Here is a 16737-nt window from a genome sequence, read left to right on the forward strand (position 1 = left end):
TTTAAAGCCTAGTTGCTAAACAAGCGAACTTAATAGTGCATCATTGAATTTTGCTTGTCTAGCAATTAACTACTGTTTGTTTTAAACTAGGATTCCTAGATCACTCACCTACCTATTTTGAAACTGAAATCTTTGGAGGAGGAAAGATGAGGAGAGCACATGAGCCCAACATTTTGCTCAGTTTTCTGTGGCATATCTGTGGTTAACCATGGTTTAGAGCTGCATGCTAGCTACTTTAGCACGGAGGGCGTATAATATAGAAGGGTTCTTGTACTGTGCCTACAGAGAAAGAATCTATGAATAAAATACCACAATTCTTTTGGAAGCTAGTCAGTGGCAACACTCTAAACCTGAAAGCCTCTGTCTAGGAGTAATTGTCAGTCACAGAGATCTTCCAGCATTGCCGTCATATAACTTGGGAACCAGATCATATGTAACAGTGGCAGGAAATGAACATGGTGGGAAGAATAATAACTCACCCCTGTTATGGGGAGCATAACTCAGTCGGTAGAGCATAATCTATGATTCCTCTCCTGTCATGCTGCCATTATTCACTCCCAAAGTCCTGTAGGGAATTACTTTACCACTGAATTAGGAAGTGAGTAAATAAGAATGCACTATGGCAGTACACTTGAACACAGTCTGGGATCCCCCTCATAATATCACAACTTGTGGTTTCCCATATCTTCCATTCCAGAGTGTCCATGCAGACAGTGAATACTTCATTTCTGACTGTTTCATTCAGAAGTACTGTATGTGTACATTTCATGACTGTTCTGTGTCACATTCTATATAAACAAAAAACTTAATTTACTGTAACTTTGGGGGGGGGGGGGAAATAGCAGCCAGGGAAGCAAATTTTTCAATGTTCACTATTATCAGGTTAAGTTGTGCAGGTTAATTAAATATACTGACATTTTTGACATTGACCAATATGAGTTCTAATTTATTATAATCCAACAATTCAGCATCAGCAGAAGTGATGACAACTATTTTTAACTTTACAGTGAAGCTTATTCTTTTACAAGTATTCTGTCCTGATTTTAAAAAGAAAGTCTGCAACCAAAAAAATTAGAAGCTCCATATAGAAGCCCCCGTCTAGATTTAGTCTCTTTGGCAATCATTGCCTTATATTTACTTATTTTTACCCTTATCTCCATAATTACAGTTACTAGAATTATTATTTTTTCAAATAAAAGCAAGAATTCTCTAAATGTGGATGTACTGGCAAGCATACTAGATTCCATTGTTTATGGTATCTGTCAGAAATGTGACCAAATAGTTTCATTTTGCAGGAGTACGAACATATTACTTGAAGTAGAGGCTTCTGCTTCTAATTCCCCTTTTTATTTGGCTCAAGTATGGTATGGTACTTAATCAGGTATCTGAAACAATGTTTGGCATCCAGTTTATCCTCCAGCCATCTAGATATTAAGTGGTAATGTTAGTGAAATAGAATGTTTCCACAGGAATAATGGTCCCCTGCTGCTCTCAAATACTTTGATGTCTCTGTAGAAAAATTTGGAATCTAAGCAAGAAAAGAAAAGTTTGTAAAACAAAGCAGGAGTCATTGTTACTGTGGTTTTCTATTTAAAACTACATTTTCATTATACCAAATGGCCTAAGTAACTTAATCCCATGGGAGGACTAGGTCGTCTTCTTCCTCCCACACAATGCATGAGTGCTGCTGGACAGAACTGCCCAAGAACAAAATAATGCATGCTATTAATGTGACTGTAAATAACCACATGCTTTGCATGGTGCTTTAGGAATGTAGATCTGTTTAGGTAGGGTTATGTGGACGTCTGCCCTGCATTTAGATTAATTTTACGCTTCTGGCAATCAAAGTGGGCAATAGAGATAAGTTGTGCTAAAAAATTTTTAACTGAAAAATCTCACACATTTTTAAAATGTTTTTCACAATGGACAAGTTTCCATTTGGTATAATACAATGGCACATCATTTTGGCTGTTTTGCATGTCTGCAATTAATTGCAGTGGCCATAAACATTCTGTTTGGTAAATGATTTAATATAGAATTTCCCCCCTCCTATTCTTTTCCCCAAATTATCTTAGCTTGATTTGATTTGCTTTTTTCCCCCTTTTTGGCGATTCCTTGGCGCTAGCCATTAAAATCAAATATAATTAGCAGTTGTTTTATTTTAATCAAGTAAATAGAAATGTACAAGTAACCTTTTTCTTCTTTCCTGTTCAATTTGCTGTGACTGTCTCATTGCAATGTGCATTCCATTGCTCCTCCTTTTCCTCCTGTCCTTACTGCTATCTGCCAGTGCTTGGGTACAGAGATAAATGTTTCACACATTCAAATTCCAAATCAGGAAGAGTCTATCAAGGTACCGTATTCTTTGCACTAATAGTACATTCTACCATCTCCATGATTATGCATATCAGTATAGAGAAACCATGTAAACTTGCTTAGGCACGCAATTTAGTTACCATGTGACAGCTTTGCTGCAGGATGATATGGAATAACTTCTAGATCATAAGTATCCTTGCCATCATTGCAAGAAAATGATAAAGAATATATTATCTCATCATCCAAGCTTTGATACTCAGTAGCCACAGAGTAAAGAAATGCTGTTATCTACTGAGTAAACATTCATGCTGACATAAATTTTAAAATCATTATTTAGTAACATTTTACAGAGGTAATAACCATAGACCTTGGTGACATAATTATTAGCACTGATAAAACAATGATCTCAAAATGAGAACAGGAAATGTGTTGTATGCCACTTTTGGTTTGTTGTTGTTTTTTAATAAAAAAACTTCTGTGGCAAGGAATAGTAGCTGGGGAGTGATACGTAGAGACCTGTAAACCCTTTAATCACTGTAACTCATCACTGCTACCTGTTATAGTCTGCATGTGCTTTTCAATTAGCTGTGACTGTTGCTTCTATGTGGTGCAAATTATAATCAAGCTCGCCTTTGTCGATAGCAAAAAGTGGGATGGGTTGCTTTCTCCTGGACATCCTTTGGCTTTTAATTAAAAAAAATGAGGAATAACATTTATTTTCTGTGTAAGCTGTGATTCTTCGGTAACAAATCATGGTGTGTTTTTTACTAATAATATGGAAAACAAAAGTCAAATTAAACGTGCTCCCTGCTGAAGTGTTTGCTACAGCTTGCTTTATTTCAGAGAAGGAACTGCAGCAGCTTACCAGCTTCAATTTCCTAAGAAACCATTTTTGTTTGTGTCCTCTATGTTCACATCTAAAGCAAGCAGACTGACTTTGATATATCAGCAGGCATGTCCCTAATTTTACCGTTTTAGTAAAAAAATCACCTTTTCAAAGTGTGCACCTATTTCACCAGGAGTACTCAAATTACTATTTTTGGTACTACATGCATAAGCCAATGGCCCCCATTCCAATGCACTGTAAGATTGGTCCGTTGCTGCACTAGCAGTTCTTAAAGAATGATTTGTGCTAAAATAGAGCCCCTTGTGGCCTTATACGCTCTCATATGAAACAACACCTGGAGAAAAGAGGCAGCAAGGTTGTGGCCTAAATCATACATCTCGGTAGTTTGGCTGACACCATGGTCAAGCTACACACTGTAATTGTAACATATGCAAGCATACAGCAAGTGGATTTTTTAGATCCAATGTGGAGATCCTTTGGCCTTCCAGGTGTTGCTGAACTAAAGTTCCCATCATCTCAGGCCATTGGCCACCCTTGATGGGACTGATGGCAGCAGTGGTATAGCAACATACAGAGCACAAAAGGTTTCCTACATTTGGCCTAGATCATAGGTTCACTCCCAGTGCCATTACTGCATCTATATGGGCTTGAGATCTAACCACATGGTTCACTAGCCCAACTGATGTGATGTTGCTTGTTTTACTGTTGCAACATAGAACCCAGCTACATGAAGTGGTTTTGTGATGGCAGCCAAAGCAAGCAATAAAACATCTTTGAACTAGTAGCTTCTTTCCTTCACTGAACAGTAACAGTAACAGTAACAGTATGGCAGGAGCATGGCGACACCCACCAGGCAGCCATACAAAATGCATAGGAATGCACAGGAAGAGTTCTGTATTAATGTTAAATGCGACGTGGTTTTGATTATTATCTCAGTTTAGGCAGATTTTGGCTATGCATTACTTCATAGAATAGAATTGTAGAATTGGAAGAGACCCAAAGCATCATCTAGTCAAACCCAAAGCTGGCACATTTTTTCCAGGTAAATTATGTGTGACCTATCCGAAAACATTGTAACTGAGATGCAAATGTTTTCTTTTCAAACAATGCACATTCTTTACTGGAGAGTTACAAAATTCCATGAAAATATGAAATATTTCATTCTATTTTTAATCTTTCTAAAGGTGTGTGGGCAAGTCTTCGTTCTAGCAGTCGGTTTATCAGCACTCAAATGCCATTCCTCGATGTTGGTGCAAGATTAGCAGGGAAAGATGGTTCACCTTCATATACCAGCAGTAGTGCATATTTTCAAAACCGGCTTCTGAAACGCCAGGCTTCCCTCTACATATTTGGAGAAAAATCTCAACTAAGGGTATGGATGCTTTCCAGTTATAATTTTGTATTTTTGCTTGGCTGCTTTTAAAGGGGAGATTTGTATGTAACTGTGGTGCAATACAGCACAGAATTATGCAGGTTTAAGTCCTACTGATTTCTCTAGGCATTAAATGTTCATAACTGTGTGCTAGTTTGCAGGATATCTTTAGAGAGCATGACTACTTAAATGATCACAAGTATAGAAGTTTCTCTCCCTGAACCAGTGAAAGAGATACACATTTATTGCTCCTTGAGTTAAGAATTGTGAACATGTATCAAATGTACTTCCAAAAGCAACAGAAAGACTTAACATAATATGGCATAAGTTTTTGTAGACAAGAGTCCACTTGTGTCTGCACACATGAGTGCAAAAGGGGAAAACTGCACATGGTGGGTTAAATGGCAATGAAATGCAAGGATCAGTTAGACCTTCAGTTTATACAAAATAGTACAAAAAATGACAATTCATAGAATCCGTAACACAATATCAAGGTTGTTAAATAAATCAACACCTGTTATGACTCATGAGGATTGGGTAACATCCAATTGTGGCAGCCTGTTTGCGTAACAGCCATTCAGCTCATGAAAATGGGAGCAGGGCGGGAAACCACTCAATATTAAAGTAACACTATTAATAAGGTGTTAAAGTAAAATAAAGCAATATTTTACTTTAAATGCACATTATTAACACAAGTAAATACCTTCTTTGTCCACAGAGCTTCAAACTTGATTTTGCTTTAAATTGTGAATTTGTTCCTGTCGAGTTCAGTGACATCCGGCAAGTGAAAGCTAGTTTTAAAAAGCTCATGAGTGCTTGTGTCCCTAGCAATATCCCTGCAGATTCTGAAATAACATTCCTTAAAGCACTTGGAGAATCAGAGTGGTTCCCACAGGTAAATTGATATGGTGGTGTCATAAATGTCTTGTGATTTCTGATGCATAGCAAAGTGCTATTTCTGTCCAGTGAAAAATTCTCCTTTTCTTCAATAACTGCTTTAAATATCATATGCTGTATTCTTATGCAGACAGATGTATTTCAGTGTTCACAGTGACAGATGTGAGATTTGACGAATGAAGCATTACATGGCTCCCTATAAATTATAATCAGTCATGAATATGTAGTACATGGTTGTTATTATTTACTTTCTCTCTTAAAGTCAGTTTAGATCTTTTGCTGCTTTTATTAAAGCAATTTCAGTTTAAATTTCCAGTATTTAAATTGATGTAACATGAATAACAGTGTGGCTGAATCTCTTATTGTTGGTTATCCTTTGTAGTTAAGGATCTAACCACCATATTGTATTCATTCAGTACTTTGGCACAAGTCTCCTTGAACTGAAATGGATATTTTCTGCTTGAGTGCTCTGCAGATTAGACACTTGTTTCAAAAGTTATGGTCTACTGCATCTAAATATTTTTAGCCAGGATTTTCTACATCAGACATTATTTGAGAATCAATGGCTTTTTAAAAGTATATTGCAGTTGGGCGGTGGGCAGCTTATCCAGACTGGAGCCCTGATATGGGGCAAATGGGGGCTTTAAGCCTTTCTTCATTGCAGGGGTCCCAATTGGCCTCACACCTGCTATTTATATTGAAGGGGGGAAACTTCTATTTCCACCAATTTCTTAGTGCAATTAAGTTAATTAATACCCATTCAGGACCCCCGTGGATGGGCAAAGATTAATGCCTCCAGCCACCCATGCTGGATCTCTTCCTACCCCATGTTTGGAGATTACTTTTTAAAAGCAAGTCACACAATTGGTAGTAGTATTGTATCTCATTTGCCCCCCCAATTTGGGATGGGGAACCGGAGGCCCTCCAGGTTATGTTATACTACAACTCCTATCATCCCTGACTATTGGTCATGCTAGCTGGGATTGATGGGAATTGCAGTGCAACAACATCTGGAGGGCCACAAGTTTCCTACTCCAATGTAGAATATACACTCACGTTTTGCAGCTGTAGAGTGTGACACAGAATAATCGCAAGCTTTTTTATTATATGAACTAAGAGTCAGTGGTGCTTGAAGAGATTACAGAATATCTTTTAAATCAGATTATCAATCAAGGCTGCCAGTATTAGACTTCTGGACTGTTCTAAGCCCTCTTTGGATTTAATATGGGTAAAATCCTTCCCATAACCTAGATCTTAGAGCTCGGTTATGCATTACTTCTGATGCCAGTAAAAAAAGCATCAGTATAGCATGTTCTCCAACTCTCCCTCCTTGATCTGTTGTTTATAACCTCTGACCTCAGTGAAACTTAAATGAAACTGATTGTAGCTTTTAGACAAGGGTGTTGAATAATATTCATATAAAAATAAGTCTTTCTAATACTCATTTTTTACAAGACTAGTTTGTTGAGTACCAGCATAATTTGATTCCAGAAATCATTTTGTTTACTAATTTACCCTTCATTCTAACATGCTCTTCATCTTTTATATATACATACTGTATATAGCTTCACAGAATAATGCAGTTGGGTGTGGTTATATCGGAGTTGCTTGAGAATGGTTCTTCAGTTTTGGTTTGCCTAGAAGATGGCTGGGATATCACAGCACAGGTGAGCCTATAACGTATTAATGACCAGCAAAGATCACTTTGCTCTGACCAGTTTACTGTATCTGTTTAATAACTTCAGATACCAAAGAATGCATCAGACTTAAAACCCTTCACAGCTTTCTTTTATTTAACTTTTTTTTTAAAAAAAAAAACCCATCCCTTGAATCTTTAATCCTTTAGAAAGAAATGAACTTTTTTGCTGATGGCCAACTGATGTGTAGTGTCTCTCTCTGTGTGGAACTGGATCTGTCTCACATACATTCATACTTGCAAGCACTCTTGTCCTATAATTCTGGTGTTTAGAAAAGGCTTGGTGTAAAAATAAACTGCCAGTAATTTTAGTCCTATGTAACAAACCATGGAAGAAATGAACAGTAATTCCAGATCTCTTTGACTGTGTTGTTTTTTCTAAAATTGCAACAGGTTACTTACTATATCCAACATAGTTTCTGAGTTATCGTGGCTTAATGTGAAAAAGCAGTGTGCTCTGATTTCATTCATCCCCTAGTGTGAGCAGGATAAACCCATTGTGCCCGAACCAGGGATTGCAGTTTGTTGCTTCCTAAGTAGTTATTATCAGCAAACATGACTTAAGATTGGTTATCAATTGTGGCTTGTTTGGGAGCTATAAACCATGGTCCCTGGTTTAGATATAACATGAAACCAAGGGCTCCTGGTTTGTGTATTCCATGTGCACCAGAGGAGTGGTCCCAGAGTGATTGGGCAGTAGAAATTTTAAAAGTTGGACAACTTGTTTTTTTCTTTGAGCCTCATCCTCACCCCTCCCAATTCTTTACTGTTCTGGCAAGCTGTATCTGATGGTGACGCAGGGTTTGCATCACTCTACAAGCAATATTGACATTGTACATATTCACAGCAGTTCTGCTGATTGGTCTCACACTTCAAAGATAGAAGTACTAGGTACACTAAACAGTTGGTAGGGGGAAAGAGACAAGGAAAGGTATACACCACAGCAGTGCCCAGATATTTCTCATGCAACATACTAGATTGTTTCTAATGTGCTGTATCTAATGTAGTACAAATGTCATTTGATATCCAGGTGGTGTCTCTCGTGCAATTACTTAGCGATCCATTCTATCGAACACTTGAAGGTTTCAGAATGCTAGTGGAAAAAGAATGGCTGTCCTTTGGTCATAAGTTCAGCCAGCGCAGTAATTTGACTCTCAATTGCCAAGGGAGTGGATTTGCCCCTGTCTTTTTGCAGTTCTTGGATTGTGTTCACCAGGTAAGTTGAGCAAATCTTGATCTCTAATATAGATAGGTAGATAGATAGATAGATAGATAGATAGATAGATAGATGCAAAGTACCAACATTCCAGGGTAATGGACAAATATATTAGAAAACGAGGAACATGTTTTATGTTCTCAGTAGGATAAATAAATTTAGTGCGACAGAAAAATGTGAAATTAAAGCTGTTTTCATGGTAGTAGTGTAATGTACTTCTACCATACTTCTCAAAGAAAATATAAGAAAGTATCCACAAATCTGCTCCATAGATGCTATGCCTCTAGTCCTCTGGCAAAAAGGACTCCCCCTAGCTCTCACTTGCAAAGCAGTTTGTAAAATTAAGTGACAGCAGCAGTATCTTTCTCTCTTTTTTAATACATATTTTCCATATCTCAGCACAAATTAGAGAACCCTAAAGCCCTCTTCATTGCCATAAAGCTTTGGGGGGGGGGGAGGTGGCAAGTTGGTGGCAATCACAAATAGTGGCTGCCCGATAGGCCAATCCAATATTTGCAGACACCTGCAGGTAAGATTTTTCTACATTTGCAGAGCTCACTGGTGCTAACCCATCCACCTGAGTCAACACCAAGAAACAAAAATGAACATGCTGGATCATCCAGCTCAGTATCATATTTCCAACAGAGGACATGTGATGCGCAGATCAGCTTGTAAAGAGGATGTGGTGGTGATAGCCATCACTTGTTAGCTCCTGGCATCTGAAAATCATAGCCATGCTGCCTTGTACATGAAATGGACTATAGTTCAAGAAACCTTGTGTTATAATAAAATGGTTAGCCTTTAAGGTGTCTCAAGACCCTGTTTCTTTTTCTGCATATATTGTTATCCTTTATCAAAGGTTTTTGATTCCTATGGTCAAATCTAGCATTGCACTGGAATAACTACTTTTTGGATTGTAGTCTTGCCTATGTAGAACATGGTTTTCTAGAATTAATTCTGCATAAAGATGACAATGGAATCCTTCTGTTTCTTTATTTTGGATCTGCTGTGCAAATTCAATCAGAAGCAATAAGTGAAGGTTTTAATGGCATGCCACTTTTAACACACTGAATGAGACTGGAATGATCCTGCGGAAAAAAGCCGTCCTTGTTTCAACTAGAAAGAACATATAAAACAGGGATTCTTAAATTAGAACTGCATCATCTTACAAAAAGCCATTGTTTATGCCAGTATCTCCAGGTGTCAGCTGAATTATTAATGTGAATCATTATTTCACAATAGCAACATCTGGTAGATCTTGTAGATGTTTCTAGGAAGACAGAATTTGTGACAGTGATGTCACACTAGAAAGCTTCCATCACTTTCTCCAGAATCCCGTGTCAGTTTTAATGTGTTGTTATAATGCTGCATTTGCATAAAACTTTTATCTGTGAAAGTTATTTCTTCTCTTCCTACCTCTTTCCACTTCCCCACCCTTACTGTAGTGAGGAAAAGTTACAGCATATGTTGCTGTCTCAGCCATGTGTGTTCTTTGTAGGCTAGACATAGACTGGGTATAATCCAAAGGTACACTTAAAATGAAATCTCACTGAAATGATGAGAACACCTTCCACCCCACTACCTCTATAGTAACTATCTGTCCTAGGAGTAGCCAATGTCTACCTTCTAGATGCTGTGGACTCTGCCTGCCAGACTTGAAGAAAGCACTAGGAATTTGGTGGAATATAAAAAAATGTTCAATGAATTGTTTTTGTGGGTAGCTTTTTCCTTTCATAGTATTATCAACATCATCATCATCACTTGGGAACTTATAGATCTGTTTTCAAAACCCATTTGGCATGGATGCACATCTTCAGAAAATGCTACTTATCCATTTTAAGTAATTAACAGAAATCGTAATTGTTGTGACTGAAGGTCCTAAAGAAAAATGGGAATACTGGAGCCATTCAGCCTCCTTTTCACCTGCTCTGTTCTTTTCCTGCAGAAAAAAAGGACAAATTACATATTATGTGGAAGATCTGTGAGGGCCTTTACTTTCCTTCTGTGGGCAGGTAGCATCTGTGGGAGGGGTGAAAAGTAAAGCACTCCTCCCCCACGACTGCTAACAGATTTTCAGGACAACACCCCCCCCCCCCGGCTGCTTTCCAGGTTTTTGGTTTTGAAAAAAACACCTAGTGAGTCAATCACAGATTCCTTGTAACTCCTAGTACTTGAAGAAATATTGACTTCACTTTTAGCCCACTTAAACAATAATACCACATTGCCCTAGTTGGCTTTAATACAGTTCCAGCAGACAGTGTGGTGCAAGATTTTCATTGCTGTTATTGAACCAAAACTGGAATTTCAAGGCATTGCAAATATTTTCAAATAAGGCCTGCATTTTTATGTCCCCCCCCCCCACTTTCTGTCCCATGATTTGGTTTGCAAGAACTCTCAATGCAGCTAGCAACTTCATAATGATACAGTGGTGCCTCGCAAGACGAAAATAATCCGTTCCGTGAGTCTCTTCGTCTAGCGGTTTTTTCGTCTTGCGAAGCATCCCTATTAGTGGCTTAGCGGATTAGCACTATTAGCGGCTTAACGGCTATTAGAGGCTTAGTGGCTAAGCGGCTATTAGCGGCTTAGAAAAAGGGGGGGAAGGGAAAAAACTCGCAAGACTCGCAAGACATTTTCGTCTTGCGAAGCAAGCCCATAGGGAAATTCGTCTTGCGAAGCGCCTCGAAAAACGGAAAACCCTTTCGTCTAGCGGGTTTTTCGTCTTGCGAGGCATTCGTCTTGCGGGGCACCACTGTACAAGGTATGAAAACAAAATATCAGTCTTCAACAAATCAAACTGAGATGCTTTTGTAACAACTTTTCAAAAGTGGCATTGTGGCATGATGATGAAAATAGCAGTAACAGTAGATTGTTTGTTTATTAAGACCACAGAATTTTAAAACACATATTTGGAACCTTTCCCTAAGAGCACTATAGTGCTTTGACAGAAGTGATAAAAACCCATTTTAATCTAGCAGTTATAAGGTTGTAGCAGAAAAGCTTGCATAGGTGCCTGATCGATGAAAGTAAGATAAATAATATATTTTGCTGTTTAAGTTTAGTTTTTTAAATAATATATATTATTGTTGTAATATATGTTGCTATCATTTGTGCATTTCAGATTCACAACCAGTATTCAACAGAGTTTGAATTCAATCAGTATTACCTGAAGTTTGTAGCATTTCACTATGTTTCCAATCGATTTAAAACATTCTTGCTGGACTCAGACTATGAAAGACTGGAACATGGTAAGGATCCCAGTTTTGCTGGTGTTACTTTTTATTTTAATTTTAAAGCACTGACTAAAGTTAACATTAAAGTTGTTGTAATATACCTGCCACCCTTTGCTATCTTGTAATTTGTTCTGTGGCTGCAATCTTATACATAATTACCAGGACGTAAACTCCATTGAACTCAGCGGGCCTACTTATGAACAGACATGTAATGGATTGCATTTTATAGCTTGTGACATTGGAAGTTACCTATGACATTTAAAATTCGTGGCAAGTAGCTCCTTTTCCTAACCAGGAAAAGGAGGACACTATGCCTAGGAACCACATATCCATACTGCCTAGACCAGAGCTTTCCAAACTGTGTGTCGCGACACGGTAGTGTGTCAGCTGCAGTGGGTAGGTGTGCCGTGTGAATGTTCCCCATGCTCCTCCCAGGGCTGGAAAGGGGCTAGTTTAACCTCCTGTTTGCTAGTAAAACTAAATTACTGTGTTGCAAAATGATGCATGTCTAAAAAGTGTGTCACCAGCATGAAAAGTTTGGAAAGCTCTGGCCTAGAAGGTAGAGCTCAATATGTGATATTACCAAAAGTAAAGTGTGTTCATTGCTCCCAGATAAGTCCTGCCTTCAGAGCTTTGAAGGCTTCTATTCCCTTTGGAGCCCTATTAGAATGAAATTTTATTTTTCTCACTTAAGTAGTTCACATCGCAGAATTCAGAGGCCAGGTTGCTCACCGGGCAAGATGGTTTGAGCATATAACGCCAATCCTGTCAATTACTGTATTGGCCCAAATATAAGCTGCACCCGAATATAATCCACCCCTTTAAAATTCAAGGGGAGAAAAGGAAAAAAATACTATACCTGAATATAAGCTGCTCCCTTAAAATTCCACAGGCACTCACACCCGTTTCATTTTACCATATGTCTGTTTCAGCAACAATACTGTAAAAGCCAATTTTTGTAAGGTTACGAATTTAAGCCATACTTTAACTTTTCACAGTCAGAATTTGGGGGGAAAGTGAGGCTTATATTCAGGCCAATACAGTAGTTTCTGGGCCCAATTCAAAGTGCTGGTTTAGACCTATAAAGCCTTAAACAGCTCAGGACTACAATACCTAAAGGACCGCCTCTTTCCATATGAACCTACCCAGATCCTAAGATCATCTTCTGAGGCCCTTCTTCATGTGCTGCCTCCTCCACAAGAGGTCCGGAGGGTGGCAACTGAGAATGGGCCTTTTCTGCAGTGGCTCCCTGCTTGTGGCATGCAAGCAAGTTGAGAGAGGAGTCCTCGTTTTTGCCACAAATTAGTGCTGCTAGTTAACAGGTATTAGCAGTTAAATTACACTGTGATGTCACAGGCAGCTGTTAATAAAAGGCAGCTGAATTTCTTACAATTATGTTTATATCTGAAAGTACTCATGACACATAATCAGATGCATCTTTTCCAAACTTATAGGAAAAGAAAAGAAGCATTAGAAGGTCACAAGCTTACGTATAAGAACACTGGAGAACAGGGAGGAGCTATCTAATGCTCCTGGCCATTGTTCTGCTCCAAACCCCGCTTCTCTGCTTAGGCATGCTCAGTTGGATATTTTTACACGCAAACCCTGTGCTGTAAAGGTCCTTCATTTTCAAAAGTTATTTTCACTATCTGGCAAAGAGAGTTCTTTCCTTCAACTTCTTATGTTTTCTTGTTTTCTAGGGACACTGTTTGAAGATAAAGGAGAGAAACATGGCAAGAAAGGAGTTTGCATGTGGGAATGCATAGACAAAATTCACAAAAGAAGTCCTGTTTTCTTCAATTACCTCTATACACCAGCTGAAACAGAGGTATAAAGCAGAAAGGTTCAGGATCTTCATTATCCTGGTACCTGAATAAAGTTTGGTGTCTCATTTGAGACTTCCATTGAGTGAACTACCTAGATCACCTGAATGTTTACTAGCATAAACGGGACTACAGAACCATGGCCAAGATCCCAAGAGCCTATCCAATGGATGGGGCATGCTCAATTGGATATTTTTAGTTCTTTAACAAGCAAAATCCTGTACTGTGAAGAGCCTTCAGTTTCAAAAGCACTTTTCACTATCTGGCATGAAGCATTAATGTTTTCCAAACACAACCACCTGGGCATGAGGAAGTAATTGTGCAGTTTGCTTTTTTTAGGAGAGGGGGAATAACAGCTTTGGTTCTGCAACCTTAAGCTTGTGTTGTGGGGCAAAGGTGTACAGACATTGTAAGGCAAGCATATTTCCCTCTAATTTATTTGTGCCTATTACTAGAATATCCTATAACTCTGCATTAAAACAGCATCTTGGCTGGCAGAGCAGCAGGTAAGGCGCTGGGACATGGTCTCAGGAGGTGATCTCATGCTAATTCTTGAATTTAAACCTAGTTTTACTACTGAAAAGCTATAGCTTTGTTGGTGACACAGTTATAAAGGTACATGCCTGGCACTGTGAAAAGAGTTGAAACCAGGATCAGTAGAACTAGTGACAGCTCCTTATCACAAAATCTTAGAACCAAAAATCTGCAAAGCTATTTTTATTTAAACATGTATATTGGTGGGGTTTCTGAGTCTATAAATAATATTCAGCATATTTACTTTAATAATATCACCCATTTCTATCAGCATTTTATTACATCCTTTCAAAAGGACCTTTCTGACCTATTTTGCTAGATGAATGAGGAGCCTAATATATCCTTGATAAATGGAATTTGAAAGAAAGGGAGGGCTTTCCAAGGTTAGAACTGAAATAAAGAGATAATGTACCCCCTGAACAGTATGGACAAACTGAAATTTGAATTTATTACCCTAGTAAGGAAACTGAATATTTATCTTGTTCTTACAATTGAGGCAGCTTGCTTTAGCAATGCAAAAAGTTTGAGGTCAGGTCAGGTACGTTCCAGATGTTATCTATAAAATGTTAAGTACAGAAGAGCAGCTGAAGTAGTGCACATCAATTGGCCTTTGAGGAAGTGGGGACAATGATACCAGAAAGCCATTATGCACTATTAATCTGCTGGCATTAATTTCTACAGGCATTAAAACCAAATGTAAACATATCCAGTCTTAAAAAGTGGGATTACTACACAGAGGAGACTTTGGCTACTGGTCCTTCTTATGACTGGGCCATGGTAACTGCAAAATGTAGTACCTTGGATGAACCTGACCAAATGGACATGTCACCTTCCCACAGTAAGAGGAAAATTGTCTGGCCATGCTATGACAACATTAGCAAAGTGCAGCCAGATGCCATCACCAGCCTATTAAATGTGAGTATAATTTTTTTAAGCATCTATTGGTGTCAGGTAACATCCATTCAATTTTTAAAAATGTATTTCCCTTAAGAAAGCAGAAATAGAGCAAAATGATATTTTGGCTCAAAGGAAAGACCACTCCTTTTTCTGAGTTAGGATTGCCTATGCCTGTTTCCCAGACTAACTGAAAGCCAACCAACTGTCTGTAGAAATTAAGTTAGCAAAATACAATACATTTTGGATGTTAGTCCTTTTCTGGAAATATTGAAATGTATCACAAGATTTTTTAAAGTCTGTGAGTGGTCTTTAGGATATTGTCTGTGAAATGCCCAATTTGGAGTATTTTTAACTATTTCACACAAAGAACTTATAGCTTCTCTCATTGTACAACAGAACTGCACTGGCATGTATTGGTTAAAAAGGTAAAGGTACCCCTGCCCGTACGGGCCAGTCTTGACAGACTCTGGGGTTGTGCGCCCATCTCACTTAAGAGGCCAGCGTCTGCCTAAACTAAGTGGAGCTGCTATGTAGTGTGGTTATCCTGCTAACTTCTAAGGAATAATAAATTCCATTGAAAAATGGTTAGGTAGTATCAAGGGTATTGAATGCAGACAAGTGTTATGAAGATGTGTTTTAAAATCTTTAAAATAGTTTTTATAATAAGCAGCAGCAAGACATTTTCCTGAACTAATTGCTATTTTAAAGCAATAAAAAATGCATACCAAACATATCAATTTGGGGGGCAGGGAAATGCCTAAATATTTTCAGCTTACAATCAGTAATTGCTGTGCTTCCGTACTATGGAAAATGGATTCAAAATTAGCCTATAATAATAGTCCATGTTCGGCTTTATATACTTGAATTCAGTTTTTTCCTTTCTCTTAGCATATGATCCTTCTGCAATTTAGAAGAAAGAACTGTAATTTAGCAGTAAATAAAATGTGGTTTTGAAACATAATAACTATTGGCTCCAACTAGCTATTTATGACTTTTTCAATGTTCCTAGAACAGGGGTTGGCAACCTGCAGCCCATGGGCCACAAGCAGCCCACAGGGGTCGTTTAAACAGCCCATGAGCTACCCCCGAACAAAGCCACCCGCTTGGCGAGTCCCCGCATGCTGTGCTAAACCGGCAGAGTGGGGACTCGCTTCCGCGGTGCCGGAAATTGCGTCTGCACAGACACCAGAAATCACGTCTGCACAGATGCGATCCAGCCCATGGAGCAATCTCCACGGGAGTAAACTGGCCCAGGTGAGGTAAACCTTGCCAACCCCTGTCCTAGAATTTATACTTCGCTTTAGAACATAGAGGCTTAGATCCTAACTTTTAACCCTGTGAACAGAAGGAGAGCTGTATTTGCAGAGCACAATGCTCTTTGGGGTCATGGAGCTAAACTTTAGGCTCCGAGCCATACCATAGCAGATGATTTCCTAAAATTAGAGTTTTGAGGGCATTTCTTGCCACCTTATTTTCATTGTTCTTTCTCTTTTGAAGCAGAAGATAATACAATGGCCAATAAGCTAATACTTGCTATAAATACAACGCTGCATTTTTATTAAAGGATTAAGATCAAATGTTTCACAACAGAAGTTCAATAACAAGCAATATGCTCTTATTCAATTTAAGTAACAAAAACTTTGATATTAGCCAATGCTGCCATAGTTTGTTTTATTACTGTGTGTCATGATAAGTTAACATGAACAACACTTAAATGGCAAAGCTGGTTTAAAGGTATAGCTGACATTTACTCATATAGTAACTTTCACAAAGTTTTGTGTTCCTTGTGCTCCTGCATTCATCTGCTTATGGTTTGTTTCAAGAGAAACAAACCATGAGCCCAAGTTCAGACAACATGATAAACCAGACTATGGCTTGTTTCATGACAGCCCAGCAGGAACAGGAACAG

The 16737-nt window shown here is 38.5% G+C and overlaps 1 protein-coding gene across 2 annotated transcripts in view; it reads left to right on the plus strand.

Annotated features, from left to right (window-relative positions):
* Nucleotides 1–16737, plus strand: part of SBF2 (SET binding factor 2) — a 221121-nt gene that overhangs the window by 194539 nt on the left and 9845 nt on the right. The window contains exons 30-37 of one of the 2 annotated variants that reach the window (XM_079965648.1): nt 2291–2353; nt 4348–4535; nt 5254–5430; nt 6998–7099; nt 8159–8344; nt 11463–11589; nt 13275–13402; nt 14613–14846. In XM_079965648.1, the coding sequence (XP_079821774.1) occupies nt 2291–2353; nt 4348–4535; nt 5254–5430; nt 6998–7099; nt 8159–8344; nt 11463–11589; nt 13275–13402; nt 14613–14846 (1205 nt within the window). The remainder of the gene's footprint in view (nt 1–2290; nt 2354–4347; nt 4536–5253; nt 5431–6997; nt 7100–8158; nt 8345–11462; nt 11590–13274; nt 13403–14612; nt 14847–16737) is intronic. The other variant, XM_079965647.1, reaches the window with a different exon arrangement.

Source organism: Podarcis cretensis (genome assembly GCF_951804945.1).
Source record: "Podarcis cretensis genome assembly, chromosome: 1".
In the NCBI taxonomy this organism is placed as follows: domain Eukaryota; kingdom Metazoa; phylum Chordata; class Lepidosauria; order Squamata; family Lacertidae; genus Podarcis; species Podarcis cretensis.